This window comes from Artemia sp. Qi Xiang Cuo, chromosome 1 (genome assembly GCF_049724085.1).
Source record: "Artemia sp. Qi Xiang Cuo chromosome 1, ASM4972408v1, whole genome shotgun sequence".
Lineage (NCBI taxonomy): Eukaryota > Metazoa > Arthropoda > Branchiopoda > Anostraca > Artemiidae > Artemia > Artemia sp. Qi Xiang Cuo.
In genome coordinates, this window is record NC_142794.1 from 30,181,179 (window position 1) to 30,206,627 (window position 25,449).

Consider the following 25,449-nt stretch of genomic DNA (forward strand, 5'->3'; position numbering starts at 1 on the left):
TTCTAGTGAATAGTGTGTTAGGCTAATGACATAAGTGGAAATTGGAACAGAATGCACAGACGAGCGTGTTCAAATTAATATTAATCATCTTACTTAAACTGGGCCTTTGGTACGCTAGCTTTAGATTTCATCTGCAAACTACTATCGAGATAGTAGTTTGCCAATTCCTGTACCCTTGAAAACCAATGAGTAAAATAGATGTACAAAACCAATGAGTAAAATAGTAAAATAGATAATATCTATTTTACTATAATTAATAAAAGAATATAAAGACTATAAAAGAATATAATTCGAGAAATTGTTTTTATTCCTCCCAGGTCTGGAGTGACACTTAATCCCTATGACCATCCCCTGTATGTGCTGGTAATATCCCCACGCATCCCATAGCGGGCTCTTTAATAAGTTCAGATAATTTTTATTCATAAATGTACAAAGAGACCTTTGAAAACCAATGAGTAAAATAGATGTTCACTCGTAGATCCTCCCACATAACCCCCAGCCCCGACCCCCCCCCACTTACGATTAAAAAAAATGTAAAAATTACAATTTTTAAATTTGTAATTTGTTCTGGGGCGAACCCAACTTCACCAAGGCTCAGGCCTCAATGACCCATTGCCACCATACCCTAGGCACTTAAGATTGCTAGGCACTTAAGACGCAGACGTAAAAATTGAACTTTTAGTCCATAAGTAAACAGAAATTGGTATGTTAAATTTATAATAAAATTTTAAAAATGATAAAAATCTTCCAGAGCCATTGATGGTGCTTAGGGTGTCAACAGTTGTCTACATAGCAGTTGTCTGGTCTCTTTACAAGAAAAGGTCGTAAGTCTGTTGCCCACATTGTGGCAGCTGGGATCGCATCCCGGGCCCCGTATTGTCAAGTAGTGATCAATCTATTGTGCTGCCACATGATCAATTTTATAATAGAGCCGAGTAATAACCATATTTCAAACAATAGGCTATACGAGAAATGTGGTTCAATACCGCTTTCTAGGTCTATAATGAAAGAAAGGTTGAGGTGGTTAGGGCATGTTGTGCGGATGAAGGATGACAGATTGCCGAGGATTGTTCTTTTCAGCCAACCATCTAGGGCTAAACCGAAATCAGGTCGTCCTCGTCTGGGGTGGGAGGACGTCATAAAGAAAGATTTAAAGGAAATGGGAGCTTCATGGGTGGGTGTAAAAAGGGAAGCTTTGAATAGATTGGGGTGGTGGAGGAGCGTGCGTAGCTGTGTTGGCCTCAGGCGGCTTGGTGCTGCGACGAGTTATTAGTAGTAGTAGTAATAACTCTAGCCCTCTCAAGAATTAGTCTTGAACATATTGATCTTACGAATTACAAGTATTTAGTCAAGATTAGTAATTTGAATCATGGTAATCTCAAAAATGAATCAGTTTTCAGTTCTTATAAAACATTGCCTAATATTACTTTATATGGGAAATTAAGCAGAAGTTTTCATTTTTCTTACCTAGAACATCAGCTATCTAAATTTTTGCAGAAAAACTTTTCATAAATTTTCGATTTTATATTTCACCTCAAGCAACAATCCCAGATACCCCTTTGAAAACTTTACCCTATTGGTGAAATCACTAAATAAAGAAGAAGACATCGAATCAAGATGGAATTTCGTTGGCAAGCTCCATGAGCTTAGAGAATATTGGCATTTACTCTTACGGTATTGGAAAAAAAACTAATGGGGTTTGGGGGTTGGATTGGAGAATTAGAACTTTCAAATCAATTTTCGAACTATGGACAATCCAAAGGCGCTCAACAAATTTTTCCTTATTTTAGGTTTCATTCAAAGAATATACCCTTTTACGTTTTTCTGTGACCATTGGTGCCCTCAACCGACTATCACAGTCACCTGACTTGAAAATACGCACGAAACGTATTAAATAATTAACACATTTCAAATGGCTTATTCAAACATAGAGAAAAATAAACAAAATCTGTTTATTACTCGGCAAATATTTGTTACTCATTCTCTGCGATAGTTTTCTTTTTAAAGTGCGATTTTAAGAAATTAGAAAACAAATTGAAGAATTAAGACTAGTAAGACAAAAGTGAAGTTGTATGGTAGAAACCCAAAGAAAAGTATCAAGGTTAACAAACCGAAGACGTATTAGATGAGACAAACGTTACCTTAGAGTGAAAGAGGTTGCACCTCAAAATTGAACTGCAAAATTTAAAGAAATGATAAGAAGCGTCGTAAGATACGAACCTCCAAACTCCCAGCCAGCGGCGGTTCTAGGCGCGGGCATGGACATCTGCTCCCCAGTTTTTCCCAGACGTTAAATTACTTTTGTTTTTATTTTTACGCTCCTATGGTATAGCAGGGCCGCCCAGATTATGAGGCCTAAAACCGCTACTGCTCCCCGCTTCAAAATACTTCTTATTCGGTGTTTTGCGTGGATTCTGCTCCCTTAAAAACCTCTACATATACCTTTGAATAAGCCTACTTTTCAACAGGTATTTGCAGAGATCTTTAGCCCAGCGCACAGAGTTTTACTACCTCTTTTAATAAATCATATTTTAGTACAGTTATTTGTTGACTTGTTCAGCTATTCACTTGACAGCGTACTATTTGCGAAATTTATTTGAAATACGTGTTTGCAGAGATGTTTTGTAAAGTACATAATATATTTTTGGAAGATCAATATCTATAATAATAACATACTCGTAGTGCCTTCAAGATTTGCTGAAAACACTAGTAAAATATTTGTTGAAAAATAGGTATGTAAAAAGTCGGGGCAGAGTTTTCAAGGGGCTGCCGTCTTCATGACAAATCCTTGCATATGCATATCTTGAATGGCAGAGGATCTGGGATGGAGCAACAGCCCTCCTTCCACTAACGGTCCTCGTATTATGTATACGTTTTAAGGTTTAATAATTGGTGTTGCCCTTTTTAATCTTTAAAAAAATGAATTTTTGAAAATGTTATTTCTGGTTTTATTATTGTTATTACTGTTAATTTTTAATACTCTTATCAATGTATCTGGTAATATATTATTATAATTAGTGTTAATAGTATAATTCCTTTTCAGATAACATTTAAAAAACGTCCCCAATCGTGACCAAGAAAGTTATAGAAAGATCAAGTATAGGACTTTTTGTTTTTGGGCAACTGATTCTCTTTCGCTTTTTGATAGCGTCTTGTATGACCTTCAGCAACTTAAAAAAAAAAATCTAAAAAACTATATTACCATCCGTTATATAAACGAAATCTTTCTTACTTGGCCGGAGGATAATAACTAAGGATAAAAGGAAACAAGAAAACTTCTTTCGAAGTTTCTCGTATCCCTGAAGAATATAAATAAGATAAATGTCAAAGGACTACTGACCAAGACATTTTCAAGCTTAAAATGCGGTTCTAATCAAATACCTTGCGGCAATTCAATACACTTTGTATACAGACAAATTCAAGCTAATTTTAAACAAAACTCTATCTTAGTTGTTTTTCGGTCAAATTCAGATTGACTTTTTATATCTTGAAGAGGAAAAGGTTAAATATAAGTTGGTAAGCTAGTCTCTAGGCTTACCTGCTGAAAAAAAGCTTTTGCTGAAGAAAATGATGGATCATGTGGAAAAAACGGATGGAAAATAATAATTTTAATATTTTTTTTTAATTAATTAATAATTTTAAATAGTTGAATAGAATTACCAAACGTGAAACATGGATCTGTTAAACAAACGTAGAATCATGAAACATGGATTTAAATAAAAGTTCCAATAAAGTCATGCAGGAAAACACAAAAAAAATATAAATATAAATACGACAAACAGATCTATGGCTAGTAAATGAAAACGAAGAAAAAAAAAATATTTTGCCCGTATCTAACAAGACGTCTTCAGCGTAGAGAAAAAAAATAAATAAAATTAAAAAATATACATAAAACTAAAATAGACTAATCTAAAAATACAGTATGCAATTACTTAACATTTACAATTTCAAGCTACCTTCGTGAAACCACCTCACAAAAGTAACTGACCTGTTTCACAGCCATATACCCGTTTTTCGTATTTATATTTATATTGTTTTGCGTTTTCTGTCATGGTTGGCCAGTTCGGTTTTAGATCTTTTATTAGGCATGCTGATAAGATAGCAGAAAGTGTGTTTGTTTCATCACTTTTTTTTTTCAACAAAGCAGTCAAACTTAACATATGCCTCATCAATGCCAATTTTGCTTTTAAATAATTTTTGAGACATTTCCATTTTTGAGACCTTATTGTTTGCAGAAAGCACATATTTGTATAAGGCATATCAGAGGAATAGGAATTTAATTCTGAAGCGCACTTTTGAGCAAGTTCCATGTCTTTTGATCAAATAAATCAGTTTATTGAAAGCATTATCGAAGTTCTCTTCGGTTGATTCCTATTAGCCAGAGATACTAGCTTAACTAATATTAGTGATCGTATGATCGTTGGTATCCTTCAATTTTCATACCAGCAAAACTTTAATCAACTGGAGACAATCGAGGTGTGCGTCTTGAAGTCTGGAAAATTCGCCTCTTTTCCTTAAGGGGTGGTCACATGCGTGTCTAGCTAGAATCCCAGGTCTAGAGATTTGTCTGGCCAGACATCAATGTCTTGACAACTACCGTTCACAAGTAAAAAAATAAGGCGAGACATTATTCTAGCAAACAGTTGAGCTGATTTTGTTTTGACTGTAAATTTACCGAACAGCTTTAATTCGGTAATTTACCGAACGGTATTAACAAATACCATTGACTCAATTAGTTCTTGGTCTGCAAAGATTGTGCCTGCTTGACTAAGATCCAGTATTGTTTTCCTGAAGTGAAGGTATAGGTTTTGAAGAATGATGTTTCACCAGGATTACCAGCAAAAATATGGGGGGGGGGGAGGAAGAGTAAGAAATTCAAGAGGGCAATAAGTGCTTGGAATAAATGGACAATTGCCTTTGGAAATAATAGTAATAATTATAATGATCTATTTACAACCCATTGCAAAATACGTGCAAAAGTTAAGCAATAAATAAATAAAGTACCAAAATAAAAAACTGCAATCAAGCTCAAAAATTATATAGGGAAAGTTCATGAAACATCTTGAACTTAGAGATAGCAGACTCAGACAGCCCTCTGTATAGCAAAGAACAATGTTTGACAACAAACAAGAAAGAAGATCACAATTGATTTTCTAGCAAGAGAAGTTGAAACTGAGCGTGTCTAACTACTGGTTTAAGTTTTTTTTTTTTTAGCAGAGTAGTCTATTGTTATTGTTTACTGTTTTTTCTAAAATTTCAATTTATTTTGTTTTTGGTTTAATATTATATTTTGTTTAGTTTTTGAACCTTATAAGTTGAAGTTGGGAGGGGTTAAGTGTCAGTGATGATTTAATTTCTAACAATATTAATTGTTCATTTTGGTAAATAAGAGCATAAAATCTTTTCAGGACACCTGTCATGGCTGGAGGTTTGTTTTCAATTGACAGACAATATTTTTTCAAATCCGGAGCGTATGACGAAGGTATGGATATTTGGGGTGGAGAAAATATCGAAATATCTTTTAGGGTAAGTTTAATCTTTTCTTGAATTCTAATATATTACTGTTCTCGCCATTAAACTTTTAGGCGATGGTTAACTTATGTCAGGACATTCATTTTCTTACTGGTCATTTCTGAATACAGTCGCTATGCTCTTTTACAGCAAATCCGGTTTGTGCTATTAATAGACTTGTAATCCTATTCCTTCGGGATAGGGGTTCGATTCCTGGTGTCGCCGATTATTTGGTTTATAACGAGGGTCAGTGGTGTGATTGCAAGCTTGGCCTGAGTTAACCCAGCTCCAAATGAGTGCCTCGAGAAGTCTGGGGAAGGGAATCAGGAAAGGTTTGAGAAAGCTTAGGAAACAAGGTTGGCCTTAAAATTAAATTAGAAGATTTTCAGTAGTTTTCATTAGGCTGATTCTTAGAATGGATCGTATTTTGCCATGCCCCATACCAAAGTTTTTTTTTTGCTGAAAGTTCATTTGTAGCATAGCTTTTTGAAAACAGAACACGACGCTTCGTTTCACAAATTTTAACCAAAAAAAAAACTGCGTTACTTATAAGGGTTTTTGATAAAGTGTTTTCAATTTTAGGGTAAAAAAAGGTGATTTGTATATGCAAATTTGAATGTCACAACTAAGGTAGTATAGTTGATTGATTATAGCCCCTATTCAGACCTGTCATATGAGTTTAAATCAAGTGCGAATCGTAAACACAATCTTGATCTATCATCATTCTTTTGGCTCGTTCCTTGAAAGGAAAACGAAAAGAAATTCAGCAGTAAATTCAGGGCAGTCGGCCAAGAAGGACCATGAAACTATGTTAAGGATGAGCTCCAACAACCTCGTTCCATAAAACCGTTCAAAATGCAAAAAAAATCTAGTGGGAGTATACAGGGTGGTGAGCGTGGTCCAGTAGTTGCATGGTATAATTATAAAAATGGATTAACCAATCTTGCTACACAAGATGTAACCAGAACCACCAGTTTCAGAACTGGACTTGTGAGTCTCATGTTCGAACCGCGAGTCTAATGGATTTGATTTTTGGGAGTAAATGAGCATTATTTTTCTTACTTTTCTCTGCTGTTTTTTTTTATTGTTCACCAGGGACTTCTTTTAGGGCAGAATGAAAGTGAAATTACGAACGAATAAGAATTAAACTAAAAAAAAAAATAAGTAAGGAAAGAAAAGAGTGGCGTTTAAACTTAAAATGAATATGAATTATCCTTTATACGATGGACATTACCGCACCCTCAGATCCCACCTCCTTCCCCGTATTCTCACTGTTTACACTAAAATTTGAATTTTCTCTCCCAATTGACTTTTGTTAAAAGAAGGAAAACTAGAAATGTATATTATTCCTTTAGCATTTATTTTAGCTACTTTAACCTATCTGCCGTGTAGGTTAGCTTGAGTAACTGAAACGAAAACTTTAAATTGTTTTTGTAAGTTTTTTATTGAATATATCGGCGAATGTCAGGTGGATGGAATAGAGGGTATGGTAGGGGTAGGCAAATGGGAGAGGTGTCCAAATAGAAATGTTCTATTTTAGTCGATCAGGAAATATAGAAGTGGGGGTGACAGATCAGAACGTTTTATTCTCTTGTGTTGTATTCTAGGGTAAAAGAGGCATGGGGAGAGGAGGTATATTATAGATTTGGGCTGTCTAGGGAGGATATTAAGCTAGCAATTTCTTGTACAGGGGATTTTATGTCACTTGGGGGAAGAAGATGATGTTTGGGAAGGGTTAGAATAAAGAGGTATCATTACACTTGCCCAATGTGTGGAGAGTGGGAGGAAAATTTAATGTGTTTTCTGGGGAAGTGGGAAGGGTTAAGGGTCTTGAGAAAGGAATTTTTTTGGATTGGATGAGGGGGGCGAACCTTGGGTGGAAAAATTGCTGGGGAAATGGGTGTTTTATTATTATTTAGAATCTGGCTCTGTTTATTTGTGTACGTGTAACCCATCGTGAGAGTGTTGTGTGGTGACTTTGTTTTTGTTTGTTTGTATTAGTGTTTTGAATGGTTTTCTGTGCTTTAATCCTTTTGATCAAAAGTATAAATTGAATTCTTCACTTGCTTTTGTATTTTGTTAGTTGTATTTGTAGGTTTCTTTTTTTGTATGTTTTTTTTTGTGGCCATGGCCCTGCGGGGTTTTTCGTGTCAAATATACTGTACTATAATATATGTGTTGCAGAAGAGAATAAAATGAATGATTAGATACAGTGGTTAGTTGTGTTTTGATCACAGCCGGTTGGATAACAAAACAAGTAAATGTTATGTCACGACTTTATTTTCGAATTTGTTCTTTCATGTTTTTCAATGCCGATGAATTGCTTGTCAGTTTAGTAATTACTTATTTAGTAACAACTATGAACAGAGATTATTGCGAGATCAGCGGTAATGGTAATGATGCTTATCAAACGATAAAAATGAATAATAAATAATAACAGTGAAAAATAACACAATATAAATATAGTCTCAAGTAGTCTTGACGGGATTCTGACACAAGCTTACCTGTGAGTGACGTTTTCTTTTTTCTTTTTTGCCTTTAAGGTATTTTCATTGTTAAAAAGATGTCAGTACGCCAAAATTTTACATGTGAGCCTTTACAATGTTTTATGTTCAATATTTCTTTTCCAAAGAAATGGTGGCGACTATTTTACCTCCCATTGTAAAATTCCCCTTCAATTCTTGATAGTATCGGAGTTTGATTTGGTTTCATACCCCTGTTTTGTACCCATTTACATTTCTGCTAAAAAATTTCTTGTTATCGAAGTTTCCATTTACATCGCATGGTTAATGCTTTCTACGTGAATGGATCTCTGAAGATAATCGAAGGGCCCTTTGAGATTCATTTGGATTATAATAGTTTCTTTCTAATGACCTTTGTTTTGGTTGAGTACTAGAATCAAATTCAGTTTTAATAGGACGTATAAAAGTTGTATTCGTGAGTATTATATAAAATATAAAATAATTTTAAAAAATACTAGCATGATTCGCTGTTAGTACGTATCTCACTTTTTATTTTAATGTCCGTTTATGCTTTTCTACTTTTCGCCAAGTCAGCAAGAAGCTTCACCACATAGTCAGGAACTTCAGGCGGGACTGGAAGATGATCCCCTTTAGGCTGGAAGCCATTCTCATCAGCTATGTACGTAAGTGTCACTTCTGTCCCATCCGGAGCTGTGTAGGCGTAGCTCCCAGACGCGGAAGCTCCAATTTCTTTGCCAACTGGAACTTGTCTTCCATTTTCTTGTATCTTAATACCGTTACTTGTTTCAACTGCGTATTTATAGCTGCCATCCTCTGGATTGAGGTTGAAATCATCACGTATAACCGATGCTCCTCTTTCGTCATTCCCGAGTTTCGCTGAATGGACAGCAGCTGCTCCAATGAAACAAAAACTAAGAAGCTGGAAAAGAAACGATTCTTACTGTCTGTGAATATCTAGTCATGCCTATGTACGGAGTCATATTACTACTACTACTACTAACAACTCACTGCAGAACCAAGCCGCATGAGGCCAACACAGCTACGCACGCTGTGACTCCATCTCAATCTATTCAAATCCCCCTCTTTACACCCTCCCAGGAAGTTCCCATTTTCCTTAAACCTTTCTTTATGATATCCTCCCAACCGTGGACTGCCTGCTTTCCATTTAGCCCTAGACGGTTGGCCGGAAAGGAAAATCTTTGGCAATTTGTCATCCTTCATTCGCAGAATGTACCCTAACCATCTCAACCTTTCTCTAATTATAGCCCTAGAAAGCGGGATTGAACCACACTTTTCGTACTGCCTACTGTTTGAAATACGCCCAGTCAGTGCCATATTTGGCCGCTGTCACCGCTGTAGCTTCCAATATTCTAATCTTGGTTCGCAGACTTATATACTTATTCTTCCTAACTTTTTTTTAACTGTGGAGAAGCACCCTGAGCCTTCGCTAGTTCTACTTTTAACATCGTCACGGCATCCACCGTCTTTGCTTGTGATACTACCAGGGTAACTGAAGCTGCCCTCTTGATCGATCTTTTCGTTCCCTAACGTCACTTATTTCATGCCTTAATGACTTAGACTTCTCAACATTAATTTTAAAGTCTATTTTAGCACCATGAGCTCGCAGAACCTCTAAAACTTCATTAATGTTGCTCACACTTTCATATTGGATGCTAAAATTATCAGCACAATCTAAATCAAGGAAAATTTTTCTCCCCATTTGATTTCATGTTCTTTCATTGCCTTTCTTTTGTTGTTTAAGGTGAAGTCCATCAAAATAATCCACATAAATGGGGATAGAACAAAATCCTGCTTTACTCCTGTATTAATACGTAACCAGCTACTAACCGAAGCAGTGTTATTCTTCTGCATAGGACTAGTCACTTTATCACAGTTCACAGTTCCTGGTAACGAACTGTAAGTAAGGAGCGATGAGGCTCAATAGTAAGCAAAAGTCAAAGAAACAGATTCTTGATAACAATGGATATATCAAAAGAATCGAATTTTGATGCTAATTCTAACTAGGCCGTATCCAGGGGGGGGGGGTTACCTGGTTTGAACCCCCCCCCCTCGATTTGTTTGTTCGACTCGTAAAAACGTAACGAAAATGGACATTAACAAATTTTGTATGCGTTTTTTGAGGTTTTTTATGTAACCCCCCCCCCCCTAAAAAAATTTAGTAACCCCCCCCCCCCCCCGAACAAAAATCCTGGATGCGCTTCTGAATTCTAAATAGATAATGTTCATCAAGTTTAATGTTACCCAAAATTACGAGCCTGAGAAAGTTTGCCCAATTTTTGAAAAAAGGGGGAACACCCCAAAACATGTTTGAAATTTCTACGACCTGTTTTGAAATTTCTACGACAACGCCTTCTGTAAAAACCTTATATGCCCCCAGGGCATAACTTAAAACCCTTGCCCTGAGGACTCTGGGGGAGTGTCCTACTCAAAAACATATTTTCTATCTGTAAATCAACTACGCTGAACAAAATGGCTATCTCAAAATTTTGAATGGATGTGTTTGAGGAAATGAGGGGCGTGGGGGGGGGGGCTAGTTGCCCTCCAATTACTTTCGACTATTAAATGGGCACAAGCCCTTTGAATTTCCAATCGAATGAGCCTTTTTTGAAGTTTCTATGACAACGCCTTCTATAAAAACCTTATATGCCCCCAGGGTATAACTTAAAACCCTTGCCCTGAGGGTTGTGGGGGAGTGTCCTCCTCAAAAAAATATTTTCTATCCGGAAATCAACTACGCTGAACAAAATGGCTATCTCAAAATTTTGATTGGATGTATTTGGGGGAATCATGGGCGTGAGGGGGGGGGGGGGCTAGTTTCCATATAATCACTTTTGACAATTAAAAAGGGCACTAGCCACTGCATTTTTCATTCGAATGATCCCTTTTAGAATTTTCTACGAAAAATCCCTCGATACGAAGTTCCCGGGTATGGAGAAAAAAAAAAAAAACATTGTGTCCACATCGTTCTTTACTTAGGCAGCGCTAGCGCGCTGCCTATGATACCTATTCATAATGAGATATTACCAATAGCGAAATTTAACCTCCGCTAATCTGAGCCAGTCAAAATTTTTCATATAATTTTTCACCAAATCAGAAAGTTTTATAAAAATTTGATTGGTTCAAATTAGCGCTAGGAAAATCTCGGTACTAGTAAAATCTCATTGTGAACGTGAAAAAAGTGTTTCGGTGCAAAAACTATGAGAGATTTTAGGTAGGCCTATTTAATACAAAAATGCTGCTCCACTGTTCGCCTTTACTCCTTTCAGAATTTGATGTTTTAAAAATTTACTAGGGAGTAAAATTAAATTAATCTAGTAAGTAGATAAGTTACTTACAAAATTATATATTAGTAGACAAGGCCGTATCCAGGGGGGGAGGTAGGAGGTTTAAACTACCACCCGAAAACCCTGATCATCAATAACAATACCGTACTTATAATAACTCACAGTTCCAAATAATGCACTAATTAGCATTGACCAAATATATAAGATACTATAAACAGTGGAAAATAACATTCCCATAAGTGAAGTTCTGCATAAGAAGAGAAGTTCGCAAATCAGCATTAATTTAAAAAGAAATTTTCAAAATAGATTTTAGGGGAATAGTGATTAGCAAAATTAAAACCTAAAACGAATAGAAATAAAGGCACATAGTAAGTCAAACTAATATAATAAGACGAACGGAAACTAATATCAGTCTACAGTTCGTGGTAATGAACTGTGAGAAGGGACGACCCGGCTCAATAGTAACTGAAACTGTAAAAAACGGAATTTTGAAACCAATAGATACATCAAAAGAATCAGATTTTTATGCTGATTTCAAATATATAAGTTTCATCAAGTTTAGTCCTACCCATCAAGACCCATCATTGTGAGAAAGTTAGACTCTTTCTCCCAACTGTATTTTTTAAAACAATAAAAAACGTTAGCGTAAAGAGCGAGGCGTTGAGGAGGGGACAGCCCCTTTCATATACGGAATAATTTCTGTTCGTTTTAAGTTTTAATGTCGCTCCTTACTTTCAGTTAAAATTTTTTTTTTCATTTACTTACTCTATGGCTTGTCACTATCAACAGAGTCTAAGACCTCGTTATCCTTCGACAAAGCCTCGGTATCCTCAACGAATCCTTTTGTCAAAAGCAATGATGTGGTAATTTTGTCTGTCACCCTTCTATCAAAAGTAATTAAGCTAAGACCTCGTTAATATTACAGCTTGATTTTTTTATCTTGAGTTTGTAACGTAAAATGGGTCTAACGATAATTTGCATATTCCTTATAATAGTCGATTGTGCAGAGTGACGCACAAGGCCGTATCCAGAGGGGTTTTAGGGGCTTTAAACCCCCCCCCCCCCAAAAAAAAATGTTTGTCCGACTCATAAAAAAACGTAACACAAATGAATATAAACACATTTTGATGTGTTTTTTAAGTTTTTTTTGTACCCCCCGAGGAAAATTATCTTGTAACACACCCCTCCCCCTAAAAAGAAAATCCTGGATACGACCCTGGTGCCACAAAAAAGCCACAAAGTTCTTGAGAGTAGTGAACATAAATGTTTTGTCTTTCGTTACAATGTAATAACGATCAGTAATTATTTAATGAATATGCATGTATCATTGAGTTAAGGTTTTAATGGTTTACTTCTTAATTTGCATAGGGATAAATGTGCTTTTTAATAATTTGAATGAGTTTGAAAGAAATGACCTGATTGATATGATATTGATAGGAATGAATAAACGGAACCTGAAATTAACAATCTATATGAATAATCTATATGAACATAACCTGTATATATAGTACATGTTCTTCATATTCACCCTTCCTAAACTTTGGCTTTTTATTAACCATAAACATGACTAGATGACGATCTTTACTTTTAAGTTCAATTACAACACTACTATATACTCTAGTATGTTGTTTTGATCCTGACAGTCTTTGGTTTACAATTAAATAAAAAAAAACAAGTTTTTTAAACTGAAAGTAAGGAGCGACATTAAAACTTAAAACGAACAGAAATTATTCCGTATATGGAAGGGGCTTTCCCCTCCTCAACGCCTCGCTCTTTACGCTAAAGTTTGACTCTGTCTCACAACTTTATTTTTTAAAACAATAAAAAACTTTAGCGTAAAGAGCGAGGCGTTGAGGTGGGGAAAGCCCCTTCCATATATGGAATAATTTCTGTTCGTTTTAAGTTTTAATGTCGCTCCTTACTTTCAGTTTAAAAAACTCGTTTTTTTTTATTTTATTTCTGATCTTTTTTTAGTTAATGCAGCTTTTATTTTGGCTCACCGTCATTGAATAAGAAAACAAAATTTGCATAAAAATTTCACTTTTCTTTTGCTAAATGGCTGTCTCTAAATTTGGTTCTGACGTAATTTACAAATTAACTTACGTAACGAACTTCTATATTCGTATATTTTTCTTCTGGCAAAAAATACAAAGTTGTAGATTTTTGCAGATATGAGCTTGAAATCTTTGTAAAAGGGGTTTTTTCATACGCTGGATCTGAATGTGTGATTTTCATTTAAATACTTTCACTTGTAGGGGACGTCCACCCCTTCTTGAAAAAATCGGGTAAATTTGCTTAGGCTCGTAACCTTTGATGAACAATAAAACCTAATACAATTTATATATTTAGAATCAGCACAATAAGCACATTATCTTGATAAATACATTGACATCGAAATACCACTTTTAAAAGTTTCAGTTGCTATTGAGCCGTATCGCTTGTTTTTTTTATTGTTTTTTTTTTTATTACGTATATGTTATTACGTATATGAGGAGGTTCTCCCTTTAGTCAATACCACGCTCTTTACGTTAAAAGTTAAAAAAATTTTAATCCACAAACCCCTGAATCACAAAGGCCGTTTAATTAGAATAGATAGCTCTTTTGAAAGCACTAAAAAAAAAGAACTGTAGCGTAAAGAGCGAGGTATTGACTTGGAGGAGAACCCCCTCATATATGTAATAATTTCTGTTCGTTTTAAGTTCTAATGTTGCTTCTTACTTTCAGTTGAAACAATTTGTTTTTTTTTAAATTTAATTTCTGATCGTTTTTTAAATAAAGCTTGGAAATCCGGCGCCCCCTTCATAGAAATGTCCCTTACCCCAAACAAACATCCTCCACGGAAAGATTCTCCCGAGTAACCCCCCTCCTCCAGCCCCCCCCCCCCCACCAGAAAAAATCCTTCCTGAAAATGTCTGTATACTTCCCAATAACCAATACAATATGTAAGCAATGGGCGAAGTTCATAGCTTGAAGCCCTTCCCCTGGGAACTGTGGGGGATTAAGTCATTTTAAAAGACATATTTATTACATTTTCGACTATGCTGAACAAAATGGCTATCTCAAAGTTTTAATTGGGTGACTTTGAGAAAAAAATGAGCGTGGGAGGGGGCCTAGTTGCCCTCCATTTTTTTTGGTCACTTAAAAAGGGCACTAGAACTTTTAATTTCCGTTCCAATGAGCCCTCCCATGATATTCTAGGACCACTGGGTCGGTACGATCACCCCTGGGGAAAAGAAAAGAAAAAAACAAAAAACAAACAAATAAAAACGCATCCGTGATCTTTCTTCTGGCAAAAAATGGAAAATTCCACATTTTTGTAGATAGGAGCTTGAAACCTCTACAGTAGGGTTCTCTGATACGCTGAGTATGATGGTGTGATTTTCATTAAGGTTCTATAACCCTTTGGGGGTCTTTCCCCCTTTTTTTCGAAAATCAGCCAAATATTCTAAGGTACGTAACTTTTGACTAATTAACCTAACCTTTAGGAAAATTATATATGTTAAATCGTCATTGAAATCTGATTCGCTCCATGTATCTGTTGATACCCGAATTCTGTGTTTTAGAGTTTCGGTTACCATTGAGCCGTTTTGCTTTTTACATTCAGTTTGTTAACATGAACTGTTTGATTATCAAAATAAGGTTAGGTATCTTAGAGTCTTACCATCAAGTGAATGGTTTAATGGAATAACGTTTTAATGGTTTAATTGTTAATTTGCATAAGGATAAGTGTACTTTTTAATAACTTGAATGATTTTGAAAGAAATGAATTGATTTGATGAAACCTAATCGGTATGATATCTATAGGAATGAATAAATGGAACCTGAAATGAACATAATCAGAGGTAACTCTATAGCGTTGCCAATAGTAAAGGCCATATGGCTCCAATGTTTTATTATTTATTAATTTTGTTTTCCCCAGAGGCGCTTCATATGGGAGCGGTCGTCGCATAAACTTTGGAGGGGGCTCATTCGGTTGGAAATTGGGAGTTCTAGGGCCCTTTTTAAGAGTCAATAGTGATCGGAGGGCAACTAGCCCTCCCCCATGCTCTTTTTTCCCAAATGCGTCCGATACAATTTTAAGATAGCCATTTTGTTAAAAATAGTTCAACGATCATATAACAAAAACTCCGGTGTCAACACAACCCCCCAGGGTCCGGGGGCTGGCGTTGTAAGTTATGCCCTGGGGACATATTTGGTTCTTATGGAAGAAATACTCGTATAAACTTCAGGGAGGGCTCATTTGATTGGAAATTGAAAGTTACTTTTCACTTTTTAAGAGTTGAAAGATATTGGAGGGTAACCAGCCCCCGCCCCACGCCTTTTTTCCCCAAATGCATCCGATAAAAATTTTGAGATAGCCATTTTGTTAAAAATAGTTCAAAATTCAGATAACAAAAACTCAGGTGTCGACACACACGCCAGGGCCTGGGGGCAGGCGTTGTAAGTTATGCCCTGGGGCATATAGGGCTCTTATGAAAAGGATGCTTGTATAAACAAAAGAGAGGGCTCATTTAATTGGAAGTTGAAAGTTCGAGTTCACTTTTTAAGAGTCAAAAGAGATCCGAGGGCAACTACCCCTCCTCCCCCTACGCCTCTTTGTCCAAACACCATGTGAGGAAAAATTTGAGATAACCATTTTGTTAAAAATAGTTCAAAGGTCAAACTTGAAAAACTCTGGTGTCAATACATCCCCCCAGGGCCTGGGGGCAGGCGTTCTAAGTTATGCCCTGAGGGCATGTATGGTTCTAATGAAAGGGGTGCTCGTACGTATAAACTTCATAAAGAGCTCATATGATTGGAAATTGAATGTTCTAGTTTATTTTTTAAGAGTCAAGAGATTGGAGGGCAACTAGCCCCCCCCCCCCACGCCTTTTTTCTCCAAACCCATCCGCTACCAATTTTACGATAGCCAATTTTTTTTTAAAAATAGTTCAAAATTAGATAACAAAAGCTCCGGTCTCGACACAACCCCCCTGGGCCCGGGGGTAGGCGTTGGTAGTGTTGTCCTGAGGGCGTATATGGTTCTTATGAAAGGGATGCTCGTATAAACTTCAGAAAGGGTTCATTTGATTGGAAAATGAAATTTCTAGTTCACTTTTTAAGAGTCAAAAGATATCCGAGGGCAACTAGCCCCTCCCCCCCCACATCCTTTTTTCCCCAAACCCTTCCGATGAAAATTTGAGATAGCCATTTCGTTAAAAATGGTTCATAATGTCAGATAAGAAAAACTCCTGTGTCGGAGCAACCCCTAGGGACCCGGGGCAGGTGTTGTAAGTAATGCTCTGGGGGCATATATGATTTTTATGGAAGGGATGCTCGTATAAATTTAGGAGAGGGCTCATTTGATTGGAAATTGAAAGTTCTCGTTCAATTTTTAAGAGTCAAAAGAGATCGGAGGGCAACTACCCCCTCCCCCCTCCACGCCCTATTTTTCTCAAACCCATCGGTAAGAACTTTGAGAGAGCCATTGTTTCAAAATGCTTCAAAGATATAGCGGAAATGACAAAATCCTTCAGGGCCTGGGATAGGTGTTGTAAGTTATGCCCGGGGGCATATATATAGCTGTTACGGAACGGATGCTCGTATAAACTTCAGAGAGGGCTCAGTTGATTGAAATTTGAAGGAGGGTCAATGATTTGATTGGAGGGTTTGATTGGAATTGGAATTGAGAGGATCAACTCTCCTCCCCCACGCTCATTTTCCCCCAAATGCTTCAGATAAAAATTTTGAGATAGCCATTTTGTTTAAAATAGTTCAAAGGTCAGATAACAAAAACTCCGGTGTCGACACAACCCCCCAGGGCCCAGTGATAGGCGTTGCAAGTTCGTATGGAAGGGATGCTCGTATGAACTTCAGAGAGGGCTCTTTTGAATGGAAATTGAAAGTTCTAGTTCGCTTTTTAAGAGCTAAAAGAGATCAGAGGGCAACTAGCCCCACCCCGCGCCCTTTTCCCCAAACTCATCCGATAGACATTTTGAGATAGCGGTTTTTTAAAATAGTTCAAAAGTGAGATAACAAAAACCCTTGTGCAGAAATAGCCCCCAGGGCTCGGGGGGCAGGCGCTGTAAAGTGTGTCCTGGGGCCGTATATGGTTATTATGAAAGAGATGCTGGTATAAACTTCAGAGAGGACTCCTTTGCTTGGAAATTAAAAGTTCTATTTCAATTTTTCAGAGTCAAACGAGTTCAGAGTAAAACTAGCCCCTCACCCTCCACGCCTTTTTCTTCCCCAAACCCGTCCGATAAAAATTTTGAGGTCACCATTTTGTTAAAAATAGTTCAAACGTCAGATATTAAAACACCGGGGTCGACACAGCCCCCCCCAGGGCGCGGGGACAGGCGTTGTAAGTTATGCCCTGGAGGCATATATGGTTCTTTTAGAAGGAATGCTCGTATAAACTTTAGAGTTGGCTCATTTGATTGAAAATGGAAAGATCTAGTTCACTTTGAAAGAGTCAAAAGAGATCGAAGGACAATTAGCCCCCCCCCGCACTTTTTCCTCAAACCCATCCGATAAAAATTTTGACATAGCCCTTTAGTTAAAAATAGTTCAAACATGATACAATAAAAACTCCGAGGTTGACTCAAACCCATTTTTTACTTTGACATTGTTACTTTGATACTAGTTTTGATACTTTGATGAACATTTGATTTTGAAAAAAAATTGATATTGGAATAAGGAATTTTCAAAAACTTGAAACTTTTTGCAATCAAAAACGAGCAAAAATTAATTAAAAAAAAAATTTCCGAAAAAGAAGTTTTTTAAAGAAAAGTAAAGGCCATTTTAAAATTAAGATAAGCACATACAAATACCTGTTAAAATTTGAAATCAAAACGACCAGAAATTACTATTAAAGAATAAATGAAACCCAAAACGAATAGAAATGAAATAAACAATCATAACAAAAAAACATACAACAAGTAATAATATAAATGGATATAAATGAATAAATAAATCTTAAAGTAAGTAATGCTGAAATTTAATATGCAAATCAAGCTTAAAACGAATAAAAATATTTTGCTATTGAATTCTAAATGAAACCCAAAACGAACAGAAATTAAATAAACAATCAAAGCAAACAAACATACAATATATACTAATGTATATGAATAAATAAATCTTAAAACGAGTGAAACTTAATTTGAATATGCAAATCAAGCTTGAAACGAACAAAATCACCACAAACAAGAGTCTTGGTATCGCCTCCTTCTCTCACTATAAAAGTCTAAAACCTACTGCGTCATTGGGGCTTTACTGAAAACTATATGTGTCTTGAAAAGTATAAACAAAGTCATTTTGAATATTTGACATATTACGGTATTACTTGCTGAAAGATCCATCAGTTCAAGATTTCGTTTCACTGTAATTTCATTTTCATTTTCAATGCTGTAAGAACTGGAATAGAGAATATTTGTAAGATAATTTGTTTTCAGGGAAGCGGCAATGACGCAGTAGGCTTTAGGTTTTTACAGTTAAGGAAGGGGGCAGTATTCAAACTCTTGTCTGTAGTGAAACTGTATTCGTCTTAATTTTACAAAGAACTAATAAATTAAACTCAATATTTGATGTATAATGATATTAATTGCTGAAAGCTCATCAGTTCAAAATTTTATTGTAATTTCAATGTTAATTTTCAATATTAAGTACAAAAGAAAATATTTGTAATACAATTCATTTCTGAATGTTGTTAAAATCAATGTTATTTACCGTTCGATCTATATTACTGAAAATTAAATGTATTGCCTAAAAATTGTCAATCGGCATTTTAAATGTATTGTGAAGTATCAGTTATGGATCAGTTATATATTTTTGAACAGTGGGGTTAAAAGAAAAATGATGCTTAAAAAAATGATATGTTAAAATAGTAAAACTAATCTGATTATTGCAAATCTCTTTGCTTAAAAAGAAACTTCTGGCCTTTTTTTTTAATCAATCTGATTAGTATTTTGATTTTTCTTTAATGGGTATGGCAAAAAAGACATGTGATCAAATCTCTGTATTGTTTTTAGTAAGGGCAACTGACGCACTTGCCTCTCGGGGGTTTGAGAATTTAAAGAGGGCAATAGCTCGACTCTTATTTTTGATAAACTCTCCCCAATAAAAGCAAGTCGTCCCCCAATCGGGGTGAAGGAGGTCTCAAGGAAGAATTTAAGAGAAAGTGTAACTTCTTGGGAGGGTCTAAATAGGAAGCGTTTCAATTTACTGGGATGGAGGAAGAGCGTTATAATCTTAGAACTCAAAATAAACACAAAATTACCTACTATCAGTTGTATTTTCGAAATTATTTTCGATAAAAGGATCAACTTAAAAGTATCTTCCTGAAAAAAAGAAAAATATGCTATCGTTAAAACGTGTTGACGCCAAGATAACGCCGGGAAATGCAAATCCCGCGTTTTTTTTAGTATATGTTTTGTGAAACCTTTTTGAGCGATAGCATGACTCAGTATTTCCAAGGATTTTTTAACGTATTGAAACTTTGAAACACCGATTTAAATTGCTATGTAAAGCTAGAGTTTCCTAAAGATACACATTTTGAATATTTTAGGGGTATAAGGGATATAAGGGTGTCACGAATGTCGAAAACGGTTCATTAGGTTATATATATATATATATATATATATATATATATATATATATATATATATATATATATATATATATATATATATATATATATATATATATATATATATATATATATATATATATATATATATATATATATATATATATATATATATATATATATATATATATATATATATATATATATATATATATATATATATATATATATATATATATATATATATATATATATATATATATATATATATATATATTTCAGATTTTACCTAGAAGTTCTTCATAGACTGTGCAATGGTGAGCCCCCTCATCCATGACTTGGGTCAGCCCCAGGTCATAATATGCAACTGTGATTAGTTTTGCTTTGTACAGTACTTACATAATTCTATAGATTTTATTTTAAAGACTCTAGTCACTTTAATGGTTAATTTGCTACCTTTTTATTATTAATATGAGGATAAACCAATAAATAAAACTTACTAGTTTCATATCGATTGTTAACGTAATCTTCTTTGAACACGAGACGAGAACTACTACTGTTATGGACTCATGGTTCAGCCTTATAAGTAAATCTATATCCTTTCACTTTATCATAAATTAGTCCTTAGAAATATTCTCGCTGACCTTAAGTCCAGTGTTTGCGAATCTGGTCGACGTTCAGCATTACTCAGCAATTGCAATTTTTTAAAAGAAATATTTATACAATTATTTATGTTTTTTCCATTGCATGTATATAAAAAAATCAGATTTTTTTAAAATGAACATATGAGGAGAAGTTTAAGAAAAATGAACAGATACTGTCCTATGGATTAGTGGGATAGCCGCCCCTTTAAACCCCCTGCTCCGTGCAATGAACTTGGGCTTGTGATTTCCTGAAAGTATTTTAGAATACAAAAATGTAGCCGGTTGACGATTGCCGGTATTTTATTTACTGATGGCCTTTCAAATTTTCTGAAAAGTAGAATTAACAGATTACACATATCAAACAGTTCGTGGCATAGAACTGTAAGTAAGGAGCGACATGGCTCAATAGTAACCGAATTTCTAAGAAAGGGAATTTTTGATATCTTTAAACAGATCAAAATAATTGGCTTATTATGCTTACTCCAAATATATAAGATATATTAAGCTTAGTGTTACCCATAAAAGGGTACGAGCCTGAGAAAATTTGCTTATTTTTTGAAAAAGGAGGAAAACTCTAAAAGTCAAAGAAACTTAATGATAGTTACACCATCAGATGCAGCGTATCAGAAGACCGTACTATAGAGGTTTCCATTTCATATTGGCAAAAATGAGGAATTTTATGCTTTTTGCACAAAAATGATCACGGATGCCTGTTTATTTTTTTTATTTTTTTCTAAGGGTGATTGTATCAAGCCAATGGTTCTAGAGTATCGGGAGAGGGTTCTTTAGAAAAAAAAAATCAAAGTTCTAGTGCGCTTTTTAAGTGACTATAACGGTTGGAGGGCAACTAGCCTCCCTCCCATGCCCCGTATCTCCCTAAAATCATCCGATCAAAATTTTGAGATAGCTATTCTGTTCAGTAAGTCCCAAAACTATGCCTTTGGAGAGAATATGACCCCCCCCTCCAGCCCCTGTGGATGGGTCTTTAAGCTATTAAAATTTGCCCATTGTTTACGTATAGTTTTTGTTATTGGGAAGCATATAGACATTTCGGGGGGGGGATTTTGTGCTTGGGGTGAGTTTTCATGGGGATAATTTTCCAGGTGGAGGGAAATTTTCTGAGGGTGAACTTTCCAGGGGAAATTTTTACATTAGGGGGATTTTACAGAATTCCTATACGAAATTCTTTTCGTGTGTCTTACTTTCTCTTTGCCTGCTAGATTTCGCAAGTTGACATGTTCCGGGGAAATTGTCGGGAGGAAATTTTCAGTGTTTTTGGATTTCTGGGAAATAATTTCCGCGGAAGGCGGGATTTCCAGAGTTATCGGAAAAACGATTAGAACTTAGTCTCTTTCAAATAAAAGCGTGCTAAGGAGAGTTTTTTAGGCTGAACCTTCTGTTAGAAGTTTTACGGAAGGGGGGGGGGATTCAGCGAAAATGGAATTCCCTGGAAGAACTCTACGGGGGTGTATTTTACGTGGGAGGAACTTTACATGGAGGATTTTCCCCTGAGGGGAGGGAATTTGTCATGGAGCGTGAGCTTGATTTATTGGTATTATTGGAAAAACGTTCAGAAATTAAATAAAAAATACAAGTTTTTCTAACTGAAAGCAAGTAGCAACATTAAAATTCAGAACGAACTGAAATTATTCCGAACAGGAGGATTGCCCCCTCCTCAATACCTTGCTCTTTATGCTAAAATTCGACTGTTTGTCCCAATTTTTAAGAGGACTCCTGGAACACAAGGGTCGTTTAGTTAACTTTTTAAGCTAACGGTTAAGGGTCGTTTACTTTTTTAAAAGTGCTAAAAATTTTAGCGTGAGGAGCAAGATATTGAGGAGGGAGCGCAATCCTTCTGTTTGGAATAATTTTAGAGTAAGAGTTTAGCATAGACAGTGGGGGGGGGGGGGAGAGAAGGTTGGCAATACCCTTCAAATATAGAACAATTTCTGTTTGTTTCAAGCTTCGACCTAGCTCTCCAATTCCATTTGAAAACCGTTTGTTTTTTATTCGTGTTTTTTTTTATTATTTAATTCTAGACCTCTCCTCTTGAAGCTAGATTTTCACAACAATTTCAAGCTCAGCTGTTTTCCTGTCCAGTACTTATTTTCGCAAGCTATCGCTAGCTGTTAAAACCGCTGTTTTTGAAATAAGAGGGAAGCTGCCATACCCCTCTGCACTAGTCTGCACCCTTGTTGCACGCCGAGTCAAATGTTATTTCTCTAATTTAAGAGAGTTATATCCCTTTCACTTGTTTCTTATCTGAAGGACTTGTCTTGAAGGTGTAAATACGGTGAAAATAGTCATATAGAATATACTATGACTGCACAAAATGTCTAAAGACCTTTCTTAACAGTTGTTGCGCCTATGTAATACCATATCTTCCGAACAATCTCATGGTGCTAGGGGGATTTCCCCGAAAATCCCCCCTGTAAAATTTCCCTGCGGAAAAATTCCCTCGTAAAATACCCCCGCCCCCCCTGCGGCAAATGCAAAAATTCACCCCAAAAATACCTCCTGAAAATTTTCCTCTGGATAAAGCCATTGTGAAAAACCCTCCCCAGATGCAAAATTGAGAACCCGCAGAGAAAGTATTAAGGATAAAAATAATGAAGAAAAAAAGGAATTTTGGTGTGTTCTACCAATTTTCCAAAGTATAGCGAGAATATGTGGTGTAGATTATCTTATACCATTTATTTTTATATTTTTATTTATTTTAATTTCTTATGACTCTGGGGATGATATATCAAAGCAAGGTAAGATAAAGTTTACCACTGGGGCTGTATGGGTGGCTATCAATACCGAAGGCAAACCTATTAGACATTTCGAATTTTTTGAACAAAACAGATATCTTCAAATTTTATTCGATATCGTAGGGGTTAAAAGAGGGTTGGATAGCAGAAAATGAACTTAGAGGGAGGTTGATTTTCCTCCAATAGGTTTTGGCCTTTAAAAAGGACACAAGAACTTATAATTTTGAATCGAGTGAGTCCCCTTCTAAGTTTGTTAGATAGTCCCTTCCATTTGAAGTCTATGGGGAAAATGTTTTTGCCACTTTTCTTGCAGTTTTTCGCTGCATTTTCAGGGAAGCAAATTTGTATTTATTTTCCTTCTCCATTGGGGTCTCCCTAACGCACATTTTTATATAATTCCTAGGCAAATCGAAAAAAAATCTCCTTTTTTGAGCCACTTTTGTTGTAGGAAGGGACCAATTTCAAAGGGACAAGTCCTTTGAATAATTATTTGCGCAGTAGTGCCCTTGATCCAAGGACTTGCGACCGTAAGTTTAAAATTCATGAGGGAAAAAAGTGTTTGTGGCTTATTTCTGGGCCCTAAGCCCCTGCCTGTTCCCGCAACAAAATATTGATGATCTTTTTGACCAAGAAATTAATCCCTGAACGTGTCACCGTGAATAAAAGCGAAATTAAATACAAATAAAATTAAGTTGAAAAAGTAAAAGTAATGAAAGTAAAGACTGACGTTGAAACTTAAAATGAATATGAATTGTCCTTTATACGATAGACATTGCCGCACCCTTAGACCCCACCTTCCTTCACATTTCCCCTCTGTTTACGCAGAGTAACCGCTATTTAATTTAATTTACCATCCTAGTACAAATTTTAGATAAACATCAAATTCTGAAACAAGTAAAGGCAAACCGAGAAGCAGCATTTTAGTATTGAATGCCTAAACATCCTTTCACATTCACAATGAGATTTTACTAGTGCCGAGATTTCGCTACCGCTAATCTGAACCAATTAGATTTTTCATAGAATTTTCTATTTTTCATAAATTATTTCCAAAAAACGGATTAACTTAAAAGCCCGTTGATGAAAAGAAAAGAAAAATATGCTATTGTTTAAACGCGTTGACGCCAAGACAACGCTGGAATTCCTTGTTTATGTCAGGGTTTTATCAGTATGTGTTTTGTGGAACCTTCTTGTGCAATAATATGGCTCAACATTTCCAAGGATTTCTAAACGCTTTGAATAACGTTTGAACACTCATTTTGATTTTCTAACCCTGTTTCAAACTTTGAACCATCGATTAAAATTGTTCCTTAAAGCTAGAGTTTCTTGATACACGTTTTGAATATTTTAGGGGTATAAGAGGAGCCTCTCATGGGAAAGAGTGTCAGGAATGCAGAAAAACTTTGTTTTAGGTTACATATCGGATTTTACCGAGGATGTCTATAGGTGCTATAGTGGAATTTTACGTTATTACCGCCGCTCTATGGAGGTATGAGTATAGTCCATCTATTGAATTCTACAACGCCCCCGTACCAAACAGGTTTTTCTGGTAGTCCTATTTTACTGGTCATTACACCTTTGCCAAGAGGAATGAGTATAACTTGATTGGTGATTAGGATTTGAATATTTTTTAGGTTAAATCCGTGGTCATTCATCTGTAAGTTGATTAGTATGTTTTTTTTTTTAACTTGACTAATAGGTTTTTAAAACTATTACTACGAACGCTACATGTATTATATTTTTGGAACTATGAGCGAGATGGTGTGATGCTTTAAGACTGGTATCGTTTCATGGGTTCAATAATAGAAGGACTAATGTTTTTGAAAAGGGTAATTACTTCTTTAGTTTACGAGATTTGTAATTTTTTTGCGATCACATATTTGTTCAAAGGTATTTCAATGGATAAAAATATCTCACATGTAATTATAGTATAGGGTGCTTGCATCAATAATTCGAAGAATGGACTCCGATACTTAATAGATATTTCGTTTAAACTGCACAGTGATAGAAAGTATTAAATATCTTAATTTAAAAGAAACGATAGAATGAAATTGTGGCTTGACCTAGCTTTTCCTTGCTGATTATGTCTGTATGATACATAAGTAACGATTGGAAAGTATTGTCAATTTAAAAAGAAATGGCTGAAAAGGGTGTTGAGAGGGATGGGTTGCATGGAGGGGTGAGCTGCAC

At 35.6% G+C, this 25,449-nt stretch overlaps 2 protein-coding genes across 2 annotated transcripts in view; one reads left to right on the plus strand and one right to left on the minus strand.

Annotated features, from left to right (window-relative positions):
- The window catches only part of LOC148956195 (polypeptide N-acetylgalactosaminyltransferase 3-like), a 122,897-nt gene that overhangs the window by 25,936 nt on the left and 71,512 nt on the right, over positions 1-25,449 (plus strand). The window contains exon 5 of the mRNA XM_089089707.1: positions 5,409-5,526. Within this exon, the coding sequence (XP_088945833.1) occupies positions 5,409-5,526 (118 nt within the window). The remainder of the gene's footprint in view (positions 1-5,408; positions 5,527-25,449) is intronic.
- LOC148956196 (cuticle protein CP14.6-like) lies at positions 8,428-20,429 on the minus strand. Its single transcript, XM_089094456.1, has 2 exons — positions 20,366-20,429; positions 8,428-8,913 (listed from the first exon to the last, which is right to left on the minus strand). The coding sequence occupies exons 1-2, from the start codon at positions 20,372-20,374 to the stop codon at positions 8,539-8,541; spliced, it is 384 nt and encodes a 127-aa protein (XP_088950582.1). The 5' UTR covers positions 20,375-20,429; the 3' UTR covers positions 8,428-8,538.